Here is a 21928-nt window from a genome sequence, read left to right on the forward strand (position 1 = left end):
CTTGTTTCTTTAACATATATTTTAGCAAACTATACATATGGTTAGCAGGGTTCGAATCTCCGATCTCTTATGCCATCCCAAGAGATTTTACCAATTGGACCAACTAGCGCCCATGATCTGACAAAATACTTGGTTGATGTATTACCTTATACTTCAATTACAATAAGTACCATCGCTTGGACTAGAAAATAAATAAACAGATCATTAGCAAAAGAGGATGTCTACATGTTGTTTGCATCACAGTTTAGACTCATTTGGGCTCTGCTCCAGCTGGACCTCCTCCATCTTTTGCTGCAACTTGTGCTTGACTTTTTCAAAGGCAGCTTCTAGGTCCAGGAGCTGCAAAATAGGATCGAATTTTTAGTTTTGTAGATTGATTTAGTCGTAAGAATAAGTAATCCTGCAAAATTGGAAAATTATCTAAATCATTGGCAGCTGTCAGGTACCTCTTGCTTGGCAAACCTATTGTGGATGTACAACCCACTAAACAGATCAAAACTATCGTTGACAGAGCTCTCTTTCTGCAAATAGTTAAATTTTAGTGCTTCTGTGCTTCTCTTTATCGTATATCATTTAAGCTTCTGTTGGTCGCTAAGAACGTAGAGAAAAGAATTATATTAAAGGTTTCAATGAGCATACCAATCGAATAAGCGTCTCGAAGCCCTTTGTATTCATAGATGTGGACTGAATCTCCAGTTCTGACAAAACCCTGAGAATTAAGTATAAGTTAAACTTCTATTCTGTTGACGCTTTCGAGGTTTTTTTTTTTTAATTTACTTTAGCAATCACGATTTGAGTTGAAAAGCTTAGTACCTGCCTATTGTGTGAGTTAGAAATTGACTCTTAGCAGCCACTTTATCATGCTCTTCACAAGACATTTCCAGCATTTTGCAGCCCTAGTGTAAATTCCAGAGTAAATTCCATCAAAATAATTTTTTAGCTTTTGGAAAAAGCATATGAACTGCTTTTCTAAGAAGTGCTTTTAGGTTGTTTTGGCTTTCCTGATTGAATAATAGATATATTATGATACCCTGCATTTATTCTGTAGACAGGTGCTTTTAGGATTGCCTGAAAGTGAAAGAAAACAAACAGTTATCTTAATTACCTCGCTTTCAAATATACGAAGGAAGCTCGAGCATGTAGCTTCATCCCTTATCCGAACTTTTTCATACACGAAAGCGAAATCTTTCCACCCATTTTGTCCACTCTCCGGACCGAACATTGGATGAGTACAAAGCACATCCATCTCCTCTGGCAAAACCTGAGTAATCAAATGGTACACATGATTGCTACTTGTTCAATAAAAATTGTATAGCTTTACTGGGTATCACTGTTTACTTGCAATAGAACATTTCTTGGATATTCTTTGACAGAAAGAACATCGGCTATGAGCGTGCGTCGCTGAAGGCAATGGACTGGCAAAGAGTTGAGGACCTCAGATAGTGACAGAATAGATGTGGATATCAATATGACATCGTTATCAGCTTCAAGAAATGCACGTTTGTCGCTGGGAATGAACAACACAGGTAATTAACGATATGAAGATTTAGCGCATAAAAATCATATGAAATATATATGCACCTGAAAAATGAGATTCCCGAACGATGACAGAGCTGAGAGTGATCAGTACGAGAAGTTGCCCTCAAAATATGGCCTTGTTTGATCATAGTCTTTGCCAGAAACTGCCCAAAAGGGCCGAAGCCGATGATACCTATCTTTAGAGTTGATGATGAAGAAGGGCTTGAAACAGCCATGGCTATGACTTTTGAGAGAGGAATAAATCAAAGGTTTCGGTCAGTGCAAGACCCAGAAATTTATTTTAGACCAAGGGAGAGTAAACATTGGGAAGTTTTTGAAAATATATAATAGAACTGTACTTTTTTGGTTACTTTATAAGAGAGGAAAAATTAATTAAATCTAAGATATCAAAAGGCAGAACATATATAAATGCAAACATAGTCGAAGTAAAGGATTTTTCATTTTTCAGAAATGGTATATGTATACAAAATAATAATAATAATAATAATAAATAAATAAATTCTTTGTTACAAGGGTTTACAGAGAAAGGTTAAAGATGGAATTCTATAACACCTTTATTTAAATTTTTTGTGGAGCAATAAAGAAAATTTTACTAAATAAGAGAGATTGAGTAATACATTAGGGTTATGATATGGCTGCACGCCCTGGCTTTGGGTGCTTTTAAAAATTAAAATAAAGAGTCGTGCTTAAATAGGGGTGACAGCTTGTCTATGTTTTTTTGATACACTTATATATGATAAGTTTTTAATTAGAAAATTCAAGATAGATCTCCGTGTGTGTGTGTGTGGGCAGTCAACGGGAATCTTCCACGGGTGTTGGTGCTGATGCAACGTATGCAAGGGAGCTGTTGATGCAAGGTCAAAATGCCAAGGCTGTAATTTGCAGCTTCTGCAACTTAGCCGTGTCCCTGTGTGTGTATTTATGACAGTGTTGACACTTACCGCAAAGTAGCTGAACAATTAACTCAAGGGGAGGGGGGACCTCGATTTTTTGGATAGTTGACCAGACATGGCTGAGCCTTCCATTTGCAGCTGTCCCTATTGATTGATGAGTTTGTCAATAGCTATGGGACCCTCTATTCTCACTGAGCTCATATACTCATTTAGATTTGTATTTTTATTTTTCTACAGGACTCATCTATTTTCGTCTCTCATATGCAGCTGCGATCATGAAATTCCATGAATGCCAATTCCATACTCTACATATACTTTGTGAAATGTGAATTACCATTAATTTCCTTGAATTGCAGGCCATTCTCATCTCATATACATGAAAATGTGAATAAAAATTGGCTTGTTGAAGCGAAATCCTAGTTCTTACCTGCAGAAATGGACAATCTATATAATTAGTTTCTTCTGGTCTTGATGCTTCATGCTGTTCAATAACAGGCTCTTGATTTGTAACCACTGGTTGCATACTGCGATATACATCAATCTCCCTCCCTCGCTTTATCGCAGCATGCATAACCAGAACTGACGCCATTCTACCCTAATCCAGCAAAGCAAGCATTGAGGCATGTTGCTTTCTTTGGCTGCTAAAGCATAACAGATTGAAAACCAATGCAGAGCTATCTAGAAGACATGTGATAAATGATAGTGCTTGCATACGATGTGGATATGTCATAGAGGATGCCTTACATGCAGTAAGGGACTGCGTTGACACAAAGCGCATTTGGTTATCTCTCATCCCGAGCCACGCAAGTACCACTTTTTTTACGATGGATCGTCGTGCAAAGCTAATTTGTAATCTGAAAAACAATTTGAAGATCACGAATTTCAGGGACTGGTTGGTGTAGTTTGAGGTCATTGTTTGGCTTATGTGGTACCGGCGTAACCAGTTTGTCCATGCCAACAAGTCAAATAGTATTTGCAATGTGATCATGGATGTGAATAGTTGCACGGAGGAAATCATCTCGACTCATAATATCTTATACATACAGAAAGCCACAAAAGCTGAGAAATGGATCTACTGGCAGCCCCCAAAGTGGCCTTTTTTCAAACTGAATACTGACAGGGCTTTGAAGAGATCGGGTTTAGCTAGTGCTGGCGGCCTAGTGAGGAATTATTGTGGGTCATGGCAGCATGAACTTGGGAAGTTGTCTCATCATGGAAGTTGAGTTGTGGGTCTTTATAAAGGTTTACAAATGGCTTGGGATCACGATATTCACCTCCTTTATGTTGAGGTTGATAACCTGGGGATTACTGAAATCTTAACTGCATCTAGTGCTCACCACAATGCTATTTCGTCTTTGTTTTAGGCATCAAAGACTTGCTAAACAGATACTGGCATGTTTCAATGCATCATGTGTAAAAAAAAGGCTTATTTTGCTGCTGACTTGCTAGCGGGAATGGCTCTCACTCTCCACCTTGGGTTCCACCTCTTTTATCTACCTCTCATATTAATGAATTATTGGTTTTTAATAATGGTTTAAACATTGTGTTCCCTCGTTTTGTTTAGCCTACGAACTGGTCAGACTCCTTTTGCACCAAAAATAAAACAAACAAAAAAAATCATCATTCTATTGTTTGAAGTTGCAAAAAAAGTACAATTTTTGGTAATATTTTCATATTTGAATGATATTTTTATTTTATAGGTGTATTTTATTTTTCCAACCTATAAAATTCCATATTCACTTTAAAATATAATTTTTTTTATTTTAATTTAGTCTGGTGGTATTGTAAAGTCTTAGATCCACCCTTAAACAAAAGATACATCCTTCCAAAGTGTAAATAAATTATTCGATCTCTATTTGTGATAAATCTTTACTCTTTTAAGATAGCCTCTACCATCACATTTAGATGATTTTTTTTTATTGGATACTAAATATATTATATGTATGAATGTGACTAAATGTTGAATAAGTTTGAATGATATATGTTTGTTTTTATTTTCTAGCATCTCGTCATAAATGTTTGAAAACTACTAATTTGACATATATGTCCTCTAATCTTATTTTTGCATACTTTGCATTTACATGTGAGAAATATTTTTATGTTAGATAATTTGATAAAATAAATAAAGTTGATACACACACACTAAAGTGCAGGAATCCTCACCATAACACACACACACACAGAGATACATCCACACGAAATTAAAACATAGATAAGAGTTAAAAAAATAAGAAAAATACAGATTCTAACACATTTTTTGTCTTTTAGTGTATTAGAGTTCATATTTTTTTTATCTTTTAACTCCCTCCGCATGTAACATATCATTCAAATGCACCATGTACATTTGTTATTTTCTAACTACTTTCATTGAATCTGAATGTTCCTAATTGATCAATATTTACTTCAACAAAGAATTTTACTTCTCACAATGGTAGCTTCATTTAAATTTATGAAGCCAACATACACAAATGGAATATGCAAAATGGCCTCTACTTGGTTACAAATTGCTTTCTTTTACTCATTTCTTTACATCATAGCAGTTGATGCAAGTGGAAAAAAGCCTAACATATCAACCTTTGGTGCAGACCAATTTGATGATTTTGACCCCGATGAGGAAAACATTAAGGCCTCGTTCTTTAGCCGGCAGATGTTCAGCTCTTTTGTTAGAGCTTTATGTGCCACTTTAAACCTTGTTTACATTCAAGAGAACATGCGATCGGGACTAGGCTACGTTATTCCTATAGTTGGTTACCTGGTTTGTTGTTTTCCTTCTTTATCTCCTATATAGAAGCTCCACTTTTCAAGCACAAAGACATTATGAAGGCCAAAAGCTGTGCAAAGGACTTGATTCTAGTTCTAATCGCCGCCTTCTAGAATCGAAAACTTCAGCTCCCAGCTGACAACCCATTTGAGCTTAATAAGTTATTGAGATGCAAGATTACATTAAATGTGGGAAACGCCATGTCCATTACTCTCTAGCTTTCAGGTAATTAGGTCTATCTACTACTAGGCTAATTACTTGTTAAATTTTTTTATGAAATTGGATCGTAAGTTGATCTGACAACTTTGAGCATCCAAATATTTTGTCACATGGGTGTTTATAACATTATGTATTTATATGGTTAAGAATTAATTATATGCTCTTAACTATCATTCAACTATCATTCACTAGTCTTATATTTTGATTAACACAAGATCTGTAGCGGAGAGCGGCCCCCTTGTCCTAATTTTGTTAGAAATTCATTACAACGAATAACCTGTGGCATGGAATTTAAAGGGCATTTCAATAGACTACAAAGGATTCAGAAAGTGCTTTAATATCCTGCTGATGTCAAAACAGGCGTGATGAGGGAGCCTGGGACCTCCCAATTCATACGCATATGACTAGAAAACAAGAAAATCTACCATGGCAAAGCAATGGGTGGGCGGTTTGACTTGTAGCAATTCTCCCAATAAATTATCTCCATGTGTACAGTTTACTATTCTCCTTTTGAACAACTTCAATTAATTAATGGTCACAGTCTCTGCGTCAATTTATCTTTGGGCAAATGCTAAGTTACAGTCGGCTGTAACATATTCTTTTCACAAAAAATTTGTGGACTTCTCTCACAAAAACTACCATTGTATTACTATTTATGTGTCAAGAGTAAATTATAGTTGACTGTAACTTAGGTGGCGTTTTTTTTTTAACTTAATAATTTAAAGTGACTTAACTTAATTAATTAAGTTAATTAGAAGTGTTTGTTTTTATAATTTAATGAGACTTTTTAGATAATCTTGACTTAATAAAATAAGCTAATTTTTTTGACCTTTTACTTAATGGTGAAATTTGAATTAAGTCAATTACTTACTAATGTCAAAAATATTCATGTTTTATAATTTATTTTTCATGTCTATCCCAAAACTCACCCATAGACATTTATCTCACATAAAAATATCTTTATTTTTTCTTTCTTATATTATATACGATAAAATTTAAAATTTATGGTATTTTATATATTAAAACTCTAAAATAATTATGTATTCACTTGAATATAGTTTTACTTATAAATGTTAAAATATTGTGGTATTTAATATATTATTTATTTGACATTCAAATTTAATAAAAATACAAATGTAAAAATACATATTTTCAGCTTTTTGAGTTAAAAAAAATAAATAACTTAATACTTATTTTTAGAGATTCAGATAAAAAAATAAATATATTATTCAAATTCAGACATTCAGATCTATTCAAAATTTAGACTAATTCAGATCTATTCAAAATTTAGACTAATTCAGATCTATTCAAATTTCAAACAAAAAAATAAACGCCGCCTTAGTTGGATCCTTGTCTCTAATATATATAATGGTGTGTCAATATACGCCTATTGTCCCCACCAAAGTATTCAATAAAACATTATTTGTGAAACGCTTTTTTTTAAGAATATTCCCCCTTATTACATATAGTCTATGAGAGCCTGCTACAATATTTCGCTATCTGAAACGCAATCTCCGGAAGGAATCGATGACCACCACAAGTCGACAACTAATTGCGTCAATATTTTTTTTGTGGTCACAATTTTTAGTTTAATATTTAATTTGTTTCTGCCTTGTGGCATCAGGTGCTTGGACAAGGCTGCAATAAAACATGGCAGTGGAGTCATCATCATCAGGCCTCCATGGACAGTGACATAAGTAGAAGGAACCAAACTTGTTCTCAGGATGGCATCGATACGGCTAGTGACCTATTATTTCCTAGCAAAATATGGGCACAAATCAACTCTCTATTTGTCAAAAAGAGGCACCAGCTTGGAGCGGAGCCTGGGCCCTAGCTTCGATATTCCGTTAGGTAGCTTCGTCACTCTCTCGATGCTCCTCTCCATGCCAATGTGCGACCGTTACTTCAAGCAGTTCCTGCATCACAAAATGGAAAATGCTAGAGGAATCACAGTATTGCTTCAGCCTTCAGAGGCTTGGCATTGGGTTTGTCATTCTAGTCATGGGACTTTTGGCCATAGCAATTGCTTATGCAGCTGAAGTTAGAAGAATGCATGTGATAAGAGTGCAAGCTAAGCAAATTGGGCCTATAAGCATACTTTGGCTATTGCCTTAATATACGGGGATTGCTGATGTGTTCAATGCCACTAGATTGCTAGAATATTTCTATGATCAGTAGCCGGAAGATATACAAAGCCTTAGAACAACAATTTTCACCAGCGGGATCGGCGTCAGGAACTTCTTGAACAGCTTCTTAGTGACAATGGTTGATAAAATTGCAGAAAGAAATGGGAAGAACAGTTGGATTGGTGACAAATTTGAATGACTTTCATTTGGATTACTATTATGGGTTGCTTATAGCGGTCTCAACTCTCAATTTAGGTGCCTTTTCTTTAGGCTGACAAATTGCAGGCATGAGCCTATATTATTGTTAACAAGTGCAGGCCTTTTAATAGTTCGTCTACGCTTTGACGGGTTTGGGCCGAGCCTGAGTTTTCCATTAATTTTGATATAAATTTTTAATAAAATAAAAAATATTTAAATTAAAGATAATTATCCAAGACATAGTGAAATAATAATCCGATACACAAATTATTAGTAACACAACATAATAAATCATAAAAACTAATATAAAAAAATATATTAATTTAATATTTTGAGTTTTTAATTTGACTTTGACTTTTTTAATTTATAAATTAAAAAGATTAGACTCATTTTTCTTAAACCTTTAATCAGGTCTAATCTATGCAGACATTATATTTTTTGGGTCTATATTCATACCCAATCTATGTGGGTCGGGCTTCAGGCCGTTGGACCTAGGTCGGGCTAGCTTGAGCCTTTTTACCAATTCCAATTTTCTTTTTAGGCATCTAATACATACATCTATAAGAGGGAAACCAAAGAAGTGAATGAATATTTTGTTGAAATGGAGAACAAAGCGTTTAGACACATTTGTATGTTTAAAAGTTTGAAAATATTTATTAGTATCCTATAACTTACATATGAAAAATATTAAGATTGTATTGATAAATATGTTTTAACTTCTATTGGAATATCATAAAAGTATTTATGTATAAAAATCTCCCTGTGGTTGTTGCTTACTCGCTTTCCACTTTAATTCAACTCAAATCTTTAGATGTAATGCATTCAGTCTACGGTGAAACAATTTGAGAAAATCTAATTATTGTTAAAGTTCAAAGAGTAATGCTCATCCAGTTATAATAAACTCTTATATTTTAAAAAAAAATTGTACGAATTAATTATTTCTTTTACAAATTGATGTAGATTATAGCATAACATGTTTGGTTAAATTAAAACACCAAGTATGATTTATTTTTATTATATTAAATTCTTTGTTCAACCAATCACACTATAACACACTAATTTGTAGGTACAAAAATGTTTAATTTAATCCAATTTATCAATCCGCCAAATACAAGTCTCAATTCAGTTGAATGGTGTGTTTGATTTTGATAGCTTCAATAAGTTGAATACTTAAAAATTAAGGTTTACTTGAACAACTTAAATTCTTCTGATGAAATGTGTACTTTTCCATGAAAATCAGTAATATGCTTTTTAGACACTTGAAAAATTATTAAAAGTTTCAATTAGCAAATAGTTAATTTTTGCCGCTCTAAAATCAATGCATTAACTTAAAAACTTGAACCCTGCAGATTGACATGCATGTATCTAATTTTCAATAAATTTAGATTTAGTATTGTGCTGATTTTTTTTTAATTTTTAGAAAAAAATAATTGATAGTTATTAAATAAGAATGTAAAATTAATTAAATATTAATCATATATTACTATACATGCACGTGTAACAGAAGACTATAAAGAGTTGAATACAAGTTAACTCGGCATTTAAAATTTGTGTTGTTTGAAATTTGGAGTTGCTTCTTGTTTGGTTAGAATTTTCCAAGAAATCAACAAGAAAATAATTTGTTCCATCGACCTTCCTTAAATGGCAACGTTTACTGGAAACTCTACAGGCACTAAGGAACGTCGCTGTCCTAAATTATACCTTTGTTAAAGCAGCTTGTACTTTAGCGACTACGAATTTTGTTTCAAACATATCATGTACAAAAACTTTAAAGTGTAATTCAGCTTTGAGATTTCCAAAAGTCTGCCTCAGTGTTAATAAACTTATTAACAGGCTCTGATATGAAGAGAGAGTGTTCATGAATGCTAAGTTCCCATAGCAAACATTCTTATAAGCCATGGAATAGATTCACGGTCTCACAAATTGATTGATTCCAATTGTACACATAAACATGAAGCATCCTGGAAATAGGAATCTTGCAACTCAAATCAATATGATTTTGGCTTTTTGGAAATGCTTTCGTAACATTTTAAAATTGCTCCATCTTCTGCAACTCCTATCTGTTACGTAAATTTGATAAAGAGAGGCTGCAATCAAATCCTGTGTCCGTTACCAATCTAAGATCAATGCAGACTTCTAATAAATCATGTGAGTTACTTTGAGAATTTGAATGACTGATCTCCTAAAGCCTCATTCTGCTCATCTCGAATGATTTGCTGTTGTATCACCAAGATTGAAATAGAAGCAGTGATGTCCGAAGAAGCAAACAAGTCACCTATTGGCCCGAGCTCTGGCAAATCACACCATTCTGATAAACCTAATGTAAATGGAGAGTCACTTCTATGGCGCCGCCCCACAAGTACAAGATCATATTTTTCTTCCATTGACCGAATTATCATAGCAGTGTCGCTTCCATCTTTTACAGCTTCCTCTTTATAGATTATGTTAAGGTTTCCTAAAATTTCATCATTTTTCTTTAAGCCATTCAAAAATTCATCATCAATTGTATTTGTCCACCTTGCATAGCCACTTTCCTTCGACAAAGTGAAATGAATAACTGTGAGGTGGACTCTTGAGCTTCTAGCCATTCTTCTAGCATAAGCCAATGCCTCCATATCATCTTCACCTCCCATGTAAAGCACTGCTAGACGGTATACAAATGGCGCTACAAAAATGGAAGATGGGCCATGTATTCTGCTACGATCAATAAGAATGCCTACAGAAGAAGGAGCCTTGCGTAACACCTTAGAGTTGAGGTTCCTCAGAACCTGGCTATCTGAAATCAATTCTCCTTTGGCGTTCCATTTCCTGTGACATGGAAGTATTATTAAAGATATTGACTTGTCGAAGGCTAGCCAACAAATGTCTTCGTGCATCAGTTTTGGAGGTGAGATTGCTGAGAAGACTTGCACTTGGACAAATTTTGGATGCTCTGCCTTGAAGTATCTGAAAACATGAATAATGGGTTGCCGATGTGCACCTGATTTAGAATATTTCTGGCCTAATTGGTGATTGATAAGAAGTGGCGTGGATCCACCAGTGAGAGGTTCCAAGTAGAGTCCATAAACGGATAACGGACTTTCTTTCATAGGATGGGAGATTTCAAGCAGCCTGATTCCAGCCAATGCATCATCTTGTCTATGTGTGCAGACAAGTATTCGAAGATCATCATTGCTTGCACCATGCAGGATGTTCCTTTGTTGGTAGCCTGGGTATGTATTTGAAAAATCATGGAGCTTTCGGACAATGATAGGAATAATCGATGCCAAGATCAATATTAGCACCACTGCAACAGTGAATTCCCCAGTATTACGAACCTAAGAGACCAGCACAATTAGTTCAATTATTGTAGAGAAAATAGAACAAAAAAGAAAGCTTCCAGAGAACAAAGAGAGAGCAAACTAGTTACCTGCTTGTTAAAATTGGTGCCAAATGTGCCTAATTCAACGATGCCTTTGACAGTCAAGATGAGACTAAGTGCAGCAGCATCTGTAGAGTGCGTATTAAACCAAACTGCTGGCAGATATACAGCAATCAATTTGAAAAATACGCCAATAGTCATTCCAAAAACTACTGGGTAAGATAATCCCTTGCTTAGATCCCGTAAATTTGCTTTCAATCCACAAAAAGTAGCCATTAACGGCAAAAATAGTCCTGTAACTATGGTGTCTAGTTTCTCCACAAGCGTAGAAGCTAAAGGAGGCCCTGTTGGCACTGTTAAGCCGAATATAAAAGGTCCATAAAAATACTGTATCCCTACAGTTTCACCAACTACTGCCACAACAATTACTAAACATACTATAAAAATGGTATAACTACTCTTCACAGGCTTGCCTTCTGGTGTTCTTCTGATAATCCAGAACATCAGTCGCCTAAGCACAATCGTAACAAATACAATAAGAGACAAAGAAAGAGCCATGGCCTTAATTCCCACTCTTATTGAAGCATTTGTTATTATGTCCATATAATTGTACGAATTTACAACTACCACACTCTGCAAATCACAGAGCAATGCTGTTGACAATGCAAAGTGTCCGAGTTCAGAATTGATTATTTTGAGATGCATTAGAAAGCAAGCTACCACAGGAAATGACGTTAACATTGTTGTTGCTGTAAATAAGTCAATCCAATCATCCAAATATTCTTGGGGTTCCAAGATTTGACTTATTGTTTGACAAATCATACCCACTAGTAGCAAATTGAACATTAGGCTCAGTGAAATGCACCATTCCCTTTTTCCTAATTTTGTTATTAGACTCAAATCCATCTTCACTCCAATCAGAAACATAAAGAATATGTACCCAAAAATTGTCAAAGAATAAAAAATTTTCTCTGATTGTGGAGGGAACAAAGCGTTTGATACATTAGGTAAAAAGTATCCCATTACACTTGGTCCCAGAATGAAACCAGCCTGGTCACACAAAATCATGATCACAATTAAAAAAAAAACAGTTAAACATAAACAGATTCATCAACTTTGATATAATAAAATAAAATGAGACAAAATTAATACCAGGGTTTCAGAGACGAGACGGGGCAATTGGAATCGCCTTAAGAGGAATTGTATGATAGAGGTGAGGATAAATATAAGGGTTAATTGAACGTAAAGTAGAAGCAATGAATGTTTCAGAATGTTTTCTCCAGGTTCCAGGTTCCATATCCCTTCTGAATAAGGTGGCACAAATTTCCAACATGAACCATCCATTTTGTACTTGAAATCATCATCTAGAATTGTTGTTTCGTTGTTCATGGCTGGACCTTTTACATGACAAAAATGTAATTGAAACAAAGAGAGAAGAAGTAAAGTAAAATGAGAAAGTTGATGGCCTGGCAATTAACAGAACAAACCGAGTGATGGTTTGTTGCGATAACTGAAGCCAAATAAATACCAACTGGTGGCATAACATTTTTAGTAGAAATCTGGTTATGTCGTTGATTTCGTTTTGTAGTTTAGGCAGCAAAACATAACGAACTTTCAACCACCAAAGCCCACCGGGTGATCCGTAGGGCACCTAATTTCATTCAATTGGGCCAATAAAAGACACATCCAATAGCCCTCAAAGAGCTTATCGTTATTGATGCAACATTATTTTAGCATTATTTGTTTTTCTTTTGCGTAGTGGGTGGTCCCGTAAAGGACATCAACTTCCAAATGAAGCCCCTATTTCCGATGAAATGTTTAATTAAGTAAAAGGATCAGAACAATGACCTGTTATCTACTGGTTACGGGGAGCCTCGTGGTCCCTATTCCCTAAAGTGGATAAGTACAATCCTTTCATTATGAATTAAAAAAAAAAACTCGAAGTGTTCTTTTCTTTATTCTAGGGGCAAAAGCCAGCGGCGCGGTGTCAGATATTTTGTCCAAACGTAATAGCTTCGAGAGTTGAAAACTTGGGCTTTTCTTACATTAGCCCATATTGGAGGTGATGTTACCATATTGCCCTCATTGTTAGCTTCATATTACAACACTATCATTTTCATTAGAACGATTAAGAACTTAAATAGCGCCCAACTGCAGGTTCAACTATGTTTACTCTTGTGGTTATTGAATTCGACAATTTGGATATTAAAAGTCAATAAAATTTAATTATTTGACTGTATTTAAAGAGTATTGTAATTTTAAGATCAAAATTCTCTCTTAATCTGATCATGTCCTGAGTAAATAACTCAATTATTGATTGGTAGTTAATAAATAAATAAATAAAATTGAATCTTATTTATATACTATCACTAAAAAATATATATCAGAAAATCTTAAAATATTCTGAAAAAATCAAATCAGGAGAGAATTCTTTTCTGTAATCATAACCTCTAATTACCCATTTGATGCTTTTAATCACGTTGAGCTTGATTGCATTTAATTGGGTTTGTTTAGTAAAAGAAACGCAAAATCTAAAATGTGAAGTTCGAATAAATTTTGAAAACATTAGTGGCATACATGTAAATATTATGAAGTTGAGCTCTATTTGTTCGCATCTCCAACTATATATCGACCAAAAGCGAACAGCTGAATGCATTATCGGTTACTTCTTAGTTCTCACAGCACTTTGATAGTAGGCTTATCCATACTCTCGGTATTTTTATTTTGATGACAGTGGCAATGGAGGTACTGTCTCAGAGATCGTCATCATCATCGACATCAACTTTGAATCCCAACGCTCCAATGTTCATCCCGTTTGCCTATCGGATGGTTGAGGATTTTTCGGATGAATGGTGGGCCCTGATCCAGTCTTCTCCTTGGTTCCGTGATTACTGGCTCCAGGAATGCTACTTTGATCCTCAAAGTGACCCTCTCTTTTCCGATTTTGACGATCTTGTCCTCCCCGATGTCGACGAGATCTTTCCCGACAAGCATCAAGGTGAAGTTCTTATTAAGAAACTGTGCTAACAACATCCAGCCTCTTGATCTTTTACATTTCTGAAGTAAAGGTCATAGTTTTGCGTTTGTATTAAATAGATACCTAAAAGCCGTGAATCGGTGTAGCACCTATTGAGATATCCACCGTATTTTTGAGATATCATGAAAACGTAGGGATGCAGATGTTATTATCCTTTCAAGGAAAAAATAGAACTTTGTTATCCGAGTGAACTCAGTAACTCACTCTTTGGTTTCTGTTTGTATTTTACAGAGGAGATGGAAGAGAGAGATTTTTGCAAGGACTTGGTTTCGCTTGGAACGTTGAAATGGAAAAAGGGTGGAGCCATGATTGAGAAACAGAGGTACTCAGAGAAGGCACCGAAGATTGTGAGTGTGAAGGTGAGTCCAAGGACGATTCAGCAGCCGAGGTAGACTGGCTCAGGCTGTGTCGGGAGCCGAGTTGAGTTGGGAATAACGAGTTCTTAGTAGTGGTGTCCGTATTACTTGCCGCCGCCGTTAGTTTTTATGTACCGTTGTTTTGTACAGAGTCAAGAGACTTTAACTTCAGTTGGTGACTTCTGTCGATATGGTGTACATTTTCATCTCATGTTGATGTGAAAGTGATTGTAACTCTGTAACATGCAGCTTTCAGTTTATTTAATAAAGGTAACAAATTTAGGGTTCAAATCAGAAGCAATCAAGTTCATCTCCGCCGGTCGTCGTTTATGATCGAAGGAACTCCGATGTGGTTACAAAATGGGCCATCTGATCTGATCCAATACAGAAATGCCATAATAAAATTGTTTACCGAGCAATGAAATACATAGTAAATGAGAAGCGTTACGTTACACAGATTACAAAAACAAAAGTATAATCACATCTCTATGATCTCTGACAGGAGTATGGTAGAACTCACGGATCTTTTATTTGATCTTAATTAAGAGCAGCCAATTGTGTAATTAATTGCTTTATATATGCTCCTTCCATTTGAAGCTCATAATGGTTTCTTTCATCACTGCTAACAAAGCGCGGCTGTAATCGAGCATGATCTTCCAAATTTCAATCATAATATTTTGACGAGATCAAGAAACTGCAGCAGCTTGATCTTCATCCCAAGCGCTTGCTATCTTTCTAACCTTCTGCAGAACTCTGATGACTTCTTCAGTGGTAACATTGCCGGTCACCGTCACTTTGTTCAGCTCCGTATCCACGTTATACGTTTCAATATCTGCACATATTCTTACAAAGTAAGCCTACAGATTAAAAGGGTTTCCTCAAAATCAACTAATACTACAAATTTATAATAATTAATTAATACCCTCGATCTTCTTAATCGCCTTCAGGATCTTCCTTATACACTCGTCGCAGTGCAAATTCACTTTCAATTCCACAACCTTTTGCATAACATGGACCAATATATATTAGCTTCATCAATCCACACACACACACATATTAGAGAACATGAATACTTACATTAGCCATTGTGATTGATCAGTAAATTTGAAGACCGAAGAGGAAAGCTGCATGAAGCAATTTTGATGTTAGGGAAAGTGAGTCTGAAGCAAAGCAGATACATAAATATACAGTGACTGAGGGGTGACGAGACGAGGGTATTGGATTCTTTACGTGATTGATGGGAACTTTGCCTTTGTGAAAAAAGCTACCTTTATTTGACTTTAAGAGCCATTTTAGACGTTAGTCTTGGCATGTAGGGTCGGCCAAGAATCATGGCTTTGCCTTTGCTGGTGCGGGTGGTGACAAATGGTGAGGATTTTTCTTTTTTAAAACTATATATAATAATCTATTATACTTTTTGAGTTTTGATACCCAAGAAAGTTCTGATTAATTAAGAGGACGTACCCTGATTTTAGAATTAATTTAGATTACTTTTGGCCAATTTAATTGATTGGTGGACTTTTGGCTGTTCAATCATGAAAAGTTCATTTGCAACACTTTCACTAATCTAGAACATATGATCTCCACACAGAATATTATTAGGTAAAGAGCTTTTCCTATTATGGAGCCATAAAAAACCCTAAGAATATATTCTACAAAAGTCACATGAAATATTAGGTGGATTTAGTTTCAAATTAAGTAATTATTAAATAATATAGTAAGCTGGTCCTTTAAGAAAAGAGGATTTTTTTTAAAATTTATTATCTTATAAATTTATTAAATTATTAATTTACCACATTGACTCTCAAGTTAGGACTAATAAAAATTATTATTTTATGGAGATTATTAATTCATCGATATTCTATTATAGTACACTAAAGAATTTTAAGATGCGAATTTTTTCTCCTCATATGACGATTTTATTGTCCTTTATAACTAGTTAGTTAGTTAAATCCCACTTTTCAAAATGTGGAGACTTTCCCTAGAGAATAAATATTGTAAATCACATATGAAATAGATTTGAAACTTAAAACGTATAAATGTATGAAATTGGAAAACTTTTAATTGAAATATCGAACGTAGGTGTTACAATAATCTAGACGATAGTCCAATAAAATTATTATTTTTGAATTCTATTAAAATTTGAGAAAATATGTGTGTACAAGGTTTATTGTGCATAATTACTTTGATATTTTAGTATGTCTTTCGTCAATTTTGTAACCTAAGTTTTTGTCAAAAATAACATTGTTGAAGAATTAATATTAGGTCATAAATAATTTTAAATCACTAGTTATAGATCGACTTACAGTTTGATATTCTTAAACTGTTCTCAGAAACACTCTTAAAATTCAATTCTTTAAACTATTTTCGTTTCTTGGGTATTTTATTTTTATTTCCAACTTCAGGAGAAAAAAAAAAAAATCTTTAGAAACATTATTGAAACACGCGCGTGCTGTTCAACTACTTAACTCACCTTACAATCTCCGTCAGCAGTTGTACGATCATCACCCAGTTAAATTCCACCACGTGTTGAGTTGTTTATTTTCCAATTCATTGATTGCGTTGCTAATCGTCCAACAAATTCGTTCCTTCTTTCTCCTCACAAAAATCTTTTCTTCTCCTAACCTAATCCAAAACTCCAATTTTTTTTTTCTTCCTCCTGAATTTTCCCAGAAATTTTTTTTACCGAGTGATTTTTATCACTCATTTTCCATTATGGGAAATGCACTTAGGTTCCTTTACGGCAAATGTTGCAAGCCCTTAACTGAAGAGGACTCTGGATCACTTGGTCCTCATGGTGTCTCTGCTGCCACCGTTGGTGTCTCAGCTCTTGCTCAAGATCTCTACCACTTTGAGATCACCTCACAGGTACTATTTCTGTGAGTCTTTTGTGATCAATTTAAAGTCTTTTAATGGGTTTTTCGAGCTAATTGCCCGTCTGGGTTAGCTGAATTTTCATCAATTTTTTGTTGTTCAGGTCCCAGAAGGGCTCACTAGGCATGTTACATCTTCCAAGAAGGCTCAGGCTAATTGGTATAGAAAACTCTCAGAGGCTTGGAGAGAAGCGAAACCGCCTCCAACAACGGCAGAGGAAGCAGCTAGGCTCGTGATTCAGACCCTATCGAGACACAAAAAAGCCGATGTTGAGGTACAGAACTGTTGCATTTGCATAATGCTTGAAACTAATGTATGTATGACTGAAGGTGCTTGCTAATAAAAATTCTGTGGTTGGCAATTAGGGTTTGTTGGCTTTCTATGGCTTGCCTCTTCCTCATACCCTTATTCCAGTTTCTACTGCGGAACCAACAACACTGCCGGCGGGAGTTAAGTTTGAAATGCAGACACTACCGGTGAGAAATGACAACCTTTTAATCTCCGAATTATGGGTCATGAATTCGGTGAAAATTTGGTTTTTGTTTATGAGAAACTCGTGAGTGGTCCAGGTTGATGCAAGAGCAATACCAGATGGGGATACCATAACCGTGTATGTTAGCGCAGCTGAACCAAGGGAGTCAGCATGTGTTCCTGGAGACGTACAAATGGCTGCTGTTCGAAGATCAAAAGCACGAGCTGAGAGAAACTATGAACAAGCAGATGCACTTCACCAGAAAATCATCAATGCTGGATACCGGTTGGCTATTCATCTAGTAATTATTACTTTTGGATGAAATTGTTAATAAATTCCTCAACCTGGCACCAGTGGTTTTTGATCATCTTCTGATCTCAGGGTGATAAATCTTCCAAACAACGAGGAAGTTCTAGCACGAAAGTATCGAATTCGACTAAGGTGACATTTTATCTATATATCAGATTCAGTCAAATAAACGTCATCTAACAGCTATGGCTAATAGTTTTTTAAATAAAAGCAGAGGCATAGATGCACCAGAGAGTTCAATGCCATATGGGAAAGAAGCACAGAATGAACTGATTAAGATTGTTCAAGGAAAGTGTTTGAGAGTCCTAGTCTATGGTGATGATCGTTATGGTCGCTGTGTAGCAGATTTGTATTGCAATGGCATATTTGTACAGGTACTGCATTCTTTAGCAATGGATCTTACTGACCTATTAATTATTATGAAAATTAAGTTCTCTAACCTCTGTATCAAACAGGAAGTGATGCTCAAGAAAGGGTGTGCATGGCATTACTCTGCCTATGACCAACGCTCAGAACTTGCAAAAGTAACTAATCAAGTATACTTGTTCATTCTAGAATTTAACTTCGATGTTATGAATACTAAATCTTCATCCATTTGCCTATTACCAGTGGGAAAAAGAGGCTCGAGCAAAGAGAGTTGGGTTATGGGCAGCATCAAACCCAGAAGAGCCATGGGAATGGAGAAAGGACAGGCGCGAAGGCCGATAGCATTGCCCTTCCAAGGAGACAAATGTAAATTCCTTGTCTGCCTCATATTGTCTGGACAACCATAAGCCTGTCAGTTTTCACGTTTAGGACCTGGAGTTGCTGCAGAAGAGAAACACAGCAACACTGAAAATAAAGATCAGTCCACAGTTTGTGTCCTATCTAATTCGGAGCTACCATTGCTGGGTATCTAATTTATCATTGCAACAGTGACCGGTCTTCATTGTACTAAAATTCCATATTAATGTAACACGCAATTTTCAGCATATTTCTCTTGGTTCATCAAAATGCATACGTAGTCAAGAGTAACTGCAATTAACATTGCCAATAAACAACAGAATGTGTAAAGATCTTTGTATTGAAGAATTATTTGGAACACAGCAAACTCAAGAACATTCCATTTATTAAAACATTGTGATATCCATAAGATCACCAATAAATATGCCAGTTCATGAATTTACTGTGTAAGAAAAATGGAATTGTATCATAACCCAAAATTCCAAATTTTGAATACAGCAGGTCACGGTGAAAATGCACCTAGAGAAATAATCACAAAGTGTGAATTAAGAAAAAATAATCACAAAGAGTGAATTAAGAAATTCGGAAGACAATAAAGAGATTAATGGCTTTTATGTTTTGGTGGGAATTTGATGACAGATGAGGACAGCCCAAGAATCCACTGCAAAAGACAAGAGGCATGTTCCAGTAAATGATAGAAGTGGTTGGATTAAAGCATTGAGTAGTTAGTTATCCACAACTTGATTTTTCGAGAGAACTAAAACTATTTTGTACAGAAAAAGAAGACTTACTAGCTCAGTGTTGAATAGCATGTATAAACAACATAAAGTTTATTGACATTCATTGCAAGTACACCCTAGGAACATGCAGGGCACCGGCGAGATACTTGATTCCAGGGCATCAACAAAGTCATCTGACCCTATATTTTAACATCAACAAAAAATATAATCTCAAAACTTGGATGGCCCTCTAAAACCAACCGAAGAACATTTATTATCCTGAACAAAATCCAGGGATACATGAACAATGCAAAAAACCTTGAACTTTGTCTGTAAGGGTCAGATACAGAAAAGAATGAAGGCACATGATTTAAAAATTACTATCATAAATGCTAATTAAATCAGAATCAATCAGTAACTTTTAAAGAACTGGGATGCTGCTGATCTAAATATAAGAAAGTAAGATAATCTTATGAAGGTAATCAAATCATCAGTCCCCATGCAGAGAAGTATCAATCAATAGCATATTAAATATAAACAAACACGGGAAAAAAAAGGGTGAAAACAACACTTGCAATTTATCCATTCAATCTCACGGCTCACCTTGTAGCCTCTATTGACAGCATTCGGAAAGAGAAGATATGCAACAATCATGAAAAGTATACGAAAAATTAACTAATATCTATGACCTATAAAAAGAAAGTAATGTGCAAGGCAAAAAGTAAGCACTGAGAGCTGGCAAAATGCTGTCATACATAATGAAATTGATTCACACAAAATCCTTCCATAACATGCAACTGGAAGATGTCACCAAGTAATAAGCAAAATACAAGTTTATCTTACTAAGGTGTTCGTAACTTTGACTACAGCATAACTTTGATCTCATTTTGTATCACCCTTCAATTCGTCAGAATCAGAGTCACTTGCAGCATAACCTAGAGAAAGCAAATAAAGCCACAGTTAATCTTCTCATAAGTGACTGGAACAAATAACAACATACTTAACAGAGAGGGAAAGAAGGATTACCCGGAGGTTTATCTCTTAATTTCCAGGCAGAAGATCGACTTGTGGCAGCTCTCTTAATCCAAGCATGCCCCTTATTCAAGAATAAATGCCAAATTCAATCAATACCACAACTTATAAACCCTTCAAAACCAATAACAAATAAGAGTAGTAGCCGACAAGCAACGAAAATCTTATCATCCACCAAGATTCTAATGAGTGCTGTAACATCATGAACATATATGCCAATGCTCACCATTTGCTCACCAACAAATACCAAGCATACTTACAAGTTTTTAGTCTCAGTCTAGTTAACTAAAACCCCAATAACAAAACCTTGATTCCAAGTGTCCCTAATATAACAACATTTAGCTCAATTGAAGTGAATTATATAGCAAAGCAATAAATTTGAACAAAAAATTTGAACTTTATGGCATCCCTAGCATCATTATGAAAAACAACAAAAACCCATTGAACAAGAACAGAAACAGAAAAGGGACCTTTTTTTCATCTCTAGCAACCCCATAGCCGCTCAAGTACATTTGACCAACAAGAACCTCCATAGCTTTATCACCATTTTTGGCTTCTCTGAGGGTGTCCTGAAACCATCTTTGCACACAATCAGAGACCACCTGAGACAGCGGCACACGTTGTTGCTGTTGGGTATCCCAATTGATGTTCATTTTCGGCTTCTTCACAATTGGTCTTGCTTTTGTTTCTGATCGAGCACTTACAACGCTTGTTGGTGGCGGCTTTGAGTGTCTTGGTCTTACTCTTTGCAGCCTCTCCGGTGACGATGACGAGACTATTCTAGCAAGATCTCTCAGTGTGGTTACTGTTGATGCAATTGATTTTCCCATATATTAAAAAAATTAAAATATATATATTTTTCAATTATTGTGAGTTGATTTTTTTGTTATTCTGATTATGAGTTGTACTTCTTATCTGGGTTTCATGGTTAGAGTTCGTTTGTTCTGTTTGTTTAGAGCTTCCGGTACAAAGTGGAATCTAGGTTGAGGATTTCCGTAGGCAAAGAGACCTTTTCTCTTCCCTATTTTTAGTTTTTTTTTTTAATTTAATTTAATGTTGCTAATTGCAATTTTTTTTTCTTTTGTACCCTCCAATTATCATTTTGGTCGTATTTTCATTTCAAGATTATTATTTTTTGTCCTGCATCTGAGAATGCTATTTTGACTAAATTAGAGTTACAAAATTTTAACAAAAATCATGAAAAATTTATTTTTTATTTTTACTTACGTATGATGATTTAGATATTTTAGTTTTTTTCATATTTTTTGTGTTAAAGATAATTATCCCATTTCAAAAGTATTTATTTAAT

The 21928-nt window shown here is 35.1% G+C and overlaps 6 protein-coding genes and 1 pseudogene across 13 annotated transcripts; 3 read left to right on the plus strand and 4 right to left on the minus strand.

Annotated features, from left to right (window-relative positions):
* Positions 1-94: 94 nt before the first annotated feature.
* LOC102607475 (arogenate dehydrogenase 1, chloroplastic) lies at positions 95-1982 on the minus strand. 2 transcript variants are annotated; one of them, XM_006486173.4, is made up of 7 exons: positions 1582-1967; positions 1339-1507; positions 1106-1261; positions 814-896; positions 640-709; positions 447-521; positions 95-339 (listed from the first exon to the last, which is right to left on the minus strand). In XM_006486173.4, the coding sequence occupies exons 1-7, from the start codon at positions 1752-1754 to the stop codon at positions 238-240; spliced, it is 828 nt and encodes a 275-aa protein (XP_006486236.1). In that variant the 5' UTR covers positions 1755-1967; the 3' UTR covers positions 95-237. The 2 variants fall into 2 exon arrangements, with proteins under 2 accessions (XP_006486236.1, XP_006486237.1); XM_006486174.4 differs by lacking the exon at positions 447-521 and having other exon boundaries at positions 119-339; positions 1582-1982.
* A 2827-nt stretch (positions 1983-4809) lies between these two features.
* LOC112498931 (protein NRT1/ PTR FAMILY 5.1-like) lies at positions 4810-8582 on the plus strand (annotated as a pseudogene).
* Positions 8583-9632: 1050 nt separating this feature from the next.
* On the minus strand, positions 9633-12698 carry LOC112498930 (cation/H(+) antiporter 4-like). Its single transcript, XM_052439320.1, has 3 exons — positions 12250-12698; positions 11146-12147; positions 9633-11053 (listed from the first exon to the last, which is right to left on the minus strand). Exons 1-3 carry the CDS (start codon positions 12484-12486, stop codon positions 9890-9892), a joined length of 2403 nt encoding a protein of 800 aa, XP_052295280.1. The 5' UTR covers positions 12487-12698; the 3' UTR covers positions 9633-9889.
* A 1047-nt stretch (positions 12699-13745) lies between these two features.
* LOC102606899 (protein EARLY RESPONSIVE TO DEHYDRATION 15-like) lies at positions 13746-14787 on the plus strand. The gene is made up of 2 exons (XM_006486171.4): positions 13746-14095; positions 14366-14787. Exons 1-2 carry the CDS (start codon positions 13825-13827, stop codon positions 14524-14526), a joined length of 432 nt encoding a protein of 143 aa, XP_006486234.1. The 5' UTR covers positions 13746-13824; the 3' UTR covers positions 14527-14787.
* Positions 14788-14865: 78 nt separating this feature from the next.
* Positions 14866-15733, minus strand: LOC102607182 (copper transport protein ATX1). Its single transcript, XM_006486172.4, has 3 exons — positions 15568-15733; positions 15413-15488; positions 14866-15322 (listed from the first exon to the last, which is right to left on the minus strand). The coding sequence occupies exons 1-3, from the start codon at positions 15574-15576 to the stop codon at positions 15177-15179; spliced, it is 231 nt and encodes a 76-aa protein (XP_006486235.1). The 5' UTR covers positions 15577-15733; the 3' UTR covers positions 14866-15176.
* A 1335-nt stretch (positions 15734-17068) lies between these two features.
* LOC102630573 (staphylococcal-like nuclease CAN2) lies at positions 17069-19116 on the plus strand. The gene is made up of 8 exons (XM_006486167.4): positions 17069-17358; positions 17468-17638; positions 17730-17840; positions 17934-18121; positions 18218-18277; positions 18360-18519; positions 18601-18669; positions 18755-19116. Exons 1-8 carry the CDS (start codon positions 17206-17208, stop codon positions 18851-18853), a joined length of 1011 nt encoding a protein of 336 aa, XP_006486230.1. The 5' UTR covers positions 17069-17205; the 3' UTR covers positions 18854-19116.
* A 74-nt stretch (positions 19117-19190) lies between these two features.
* On the minus strand, positions 19191-21681 carry LOC102630879 (uncharacterized). Of its 7 annotated transcripts, none has more exons than XR_371470.4 (5): positions 21090-21681; positions 20614-20683; positions 20446-20522; positions 19660-19787; positions 19191-19529 (listed from the first exon to the last, which is right to left on the minus strand). XR_371470.4 is itself a non-coding variant. In XM_006486170.4 (4 exons), exons 1-3 carry the CDS (start codon positions 21447-21449, stop codon positions 20470-20472), a joined length of 483 nt encoding a protein of 160 aa, XP_006486233.1. In that variant the 5' UTR covers positions 21450-21681; the 3' UTR covers positions 19191-19529; positions 20446-20469. The 7 variants fall into 7 exon arrangements, 5 of the variants coding, with proteins under 5 accessions (XP_006486233.1, XP_006486232.1, XP_052295986.1 ...); XR_371469.4 differs by having other exon boundaries at positions 20431-20522; positions 21090-21679; XM_006486170.4 differs by lacking the exon at positions 19660-19787.
* Between the last annotated feature and the right edge of the window lie 247 nt (positions 21682-21928).

Source organism: Citrus sinensis, chromosome 4 (genome assembly GCF_022201045.2).
Source record: "Citrus sinensis cultivar Valencia sweet orange chromosome 4, DVS_A1.0, whole genome shotgun sequence".
Lineage (NCBI taxonomy): Eukaryota > Viridiplantae > Streptophyta > Magnoliopsida > Sapindales > Rutaceae > Citrus > Citrus sinensis.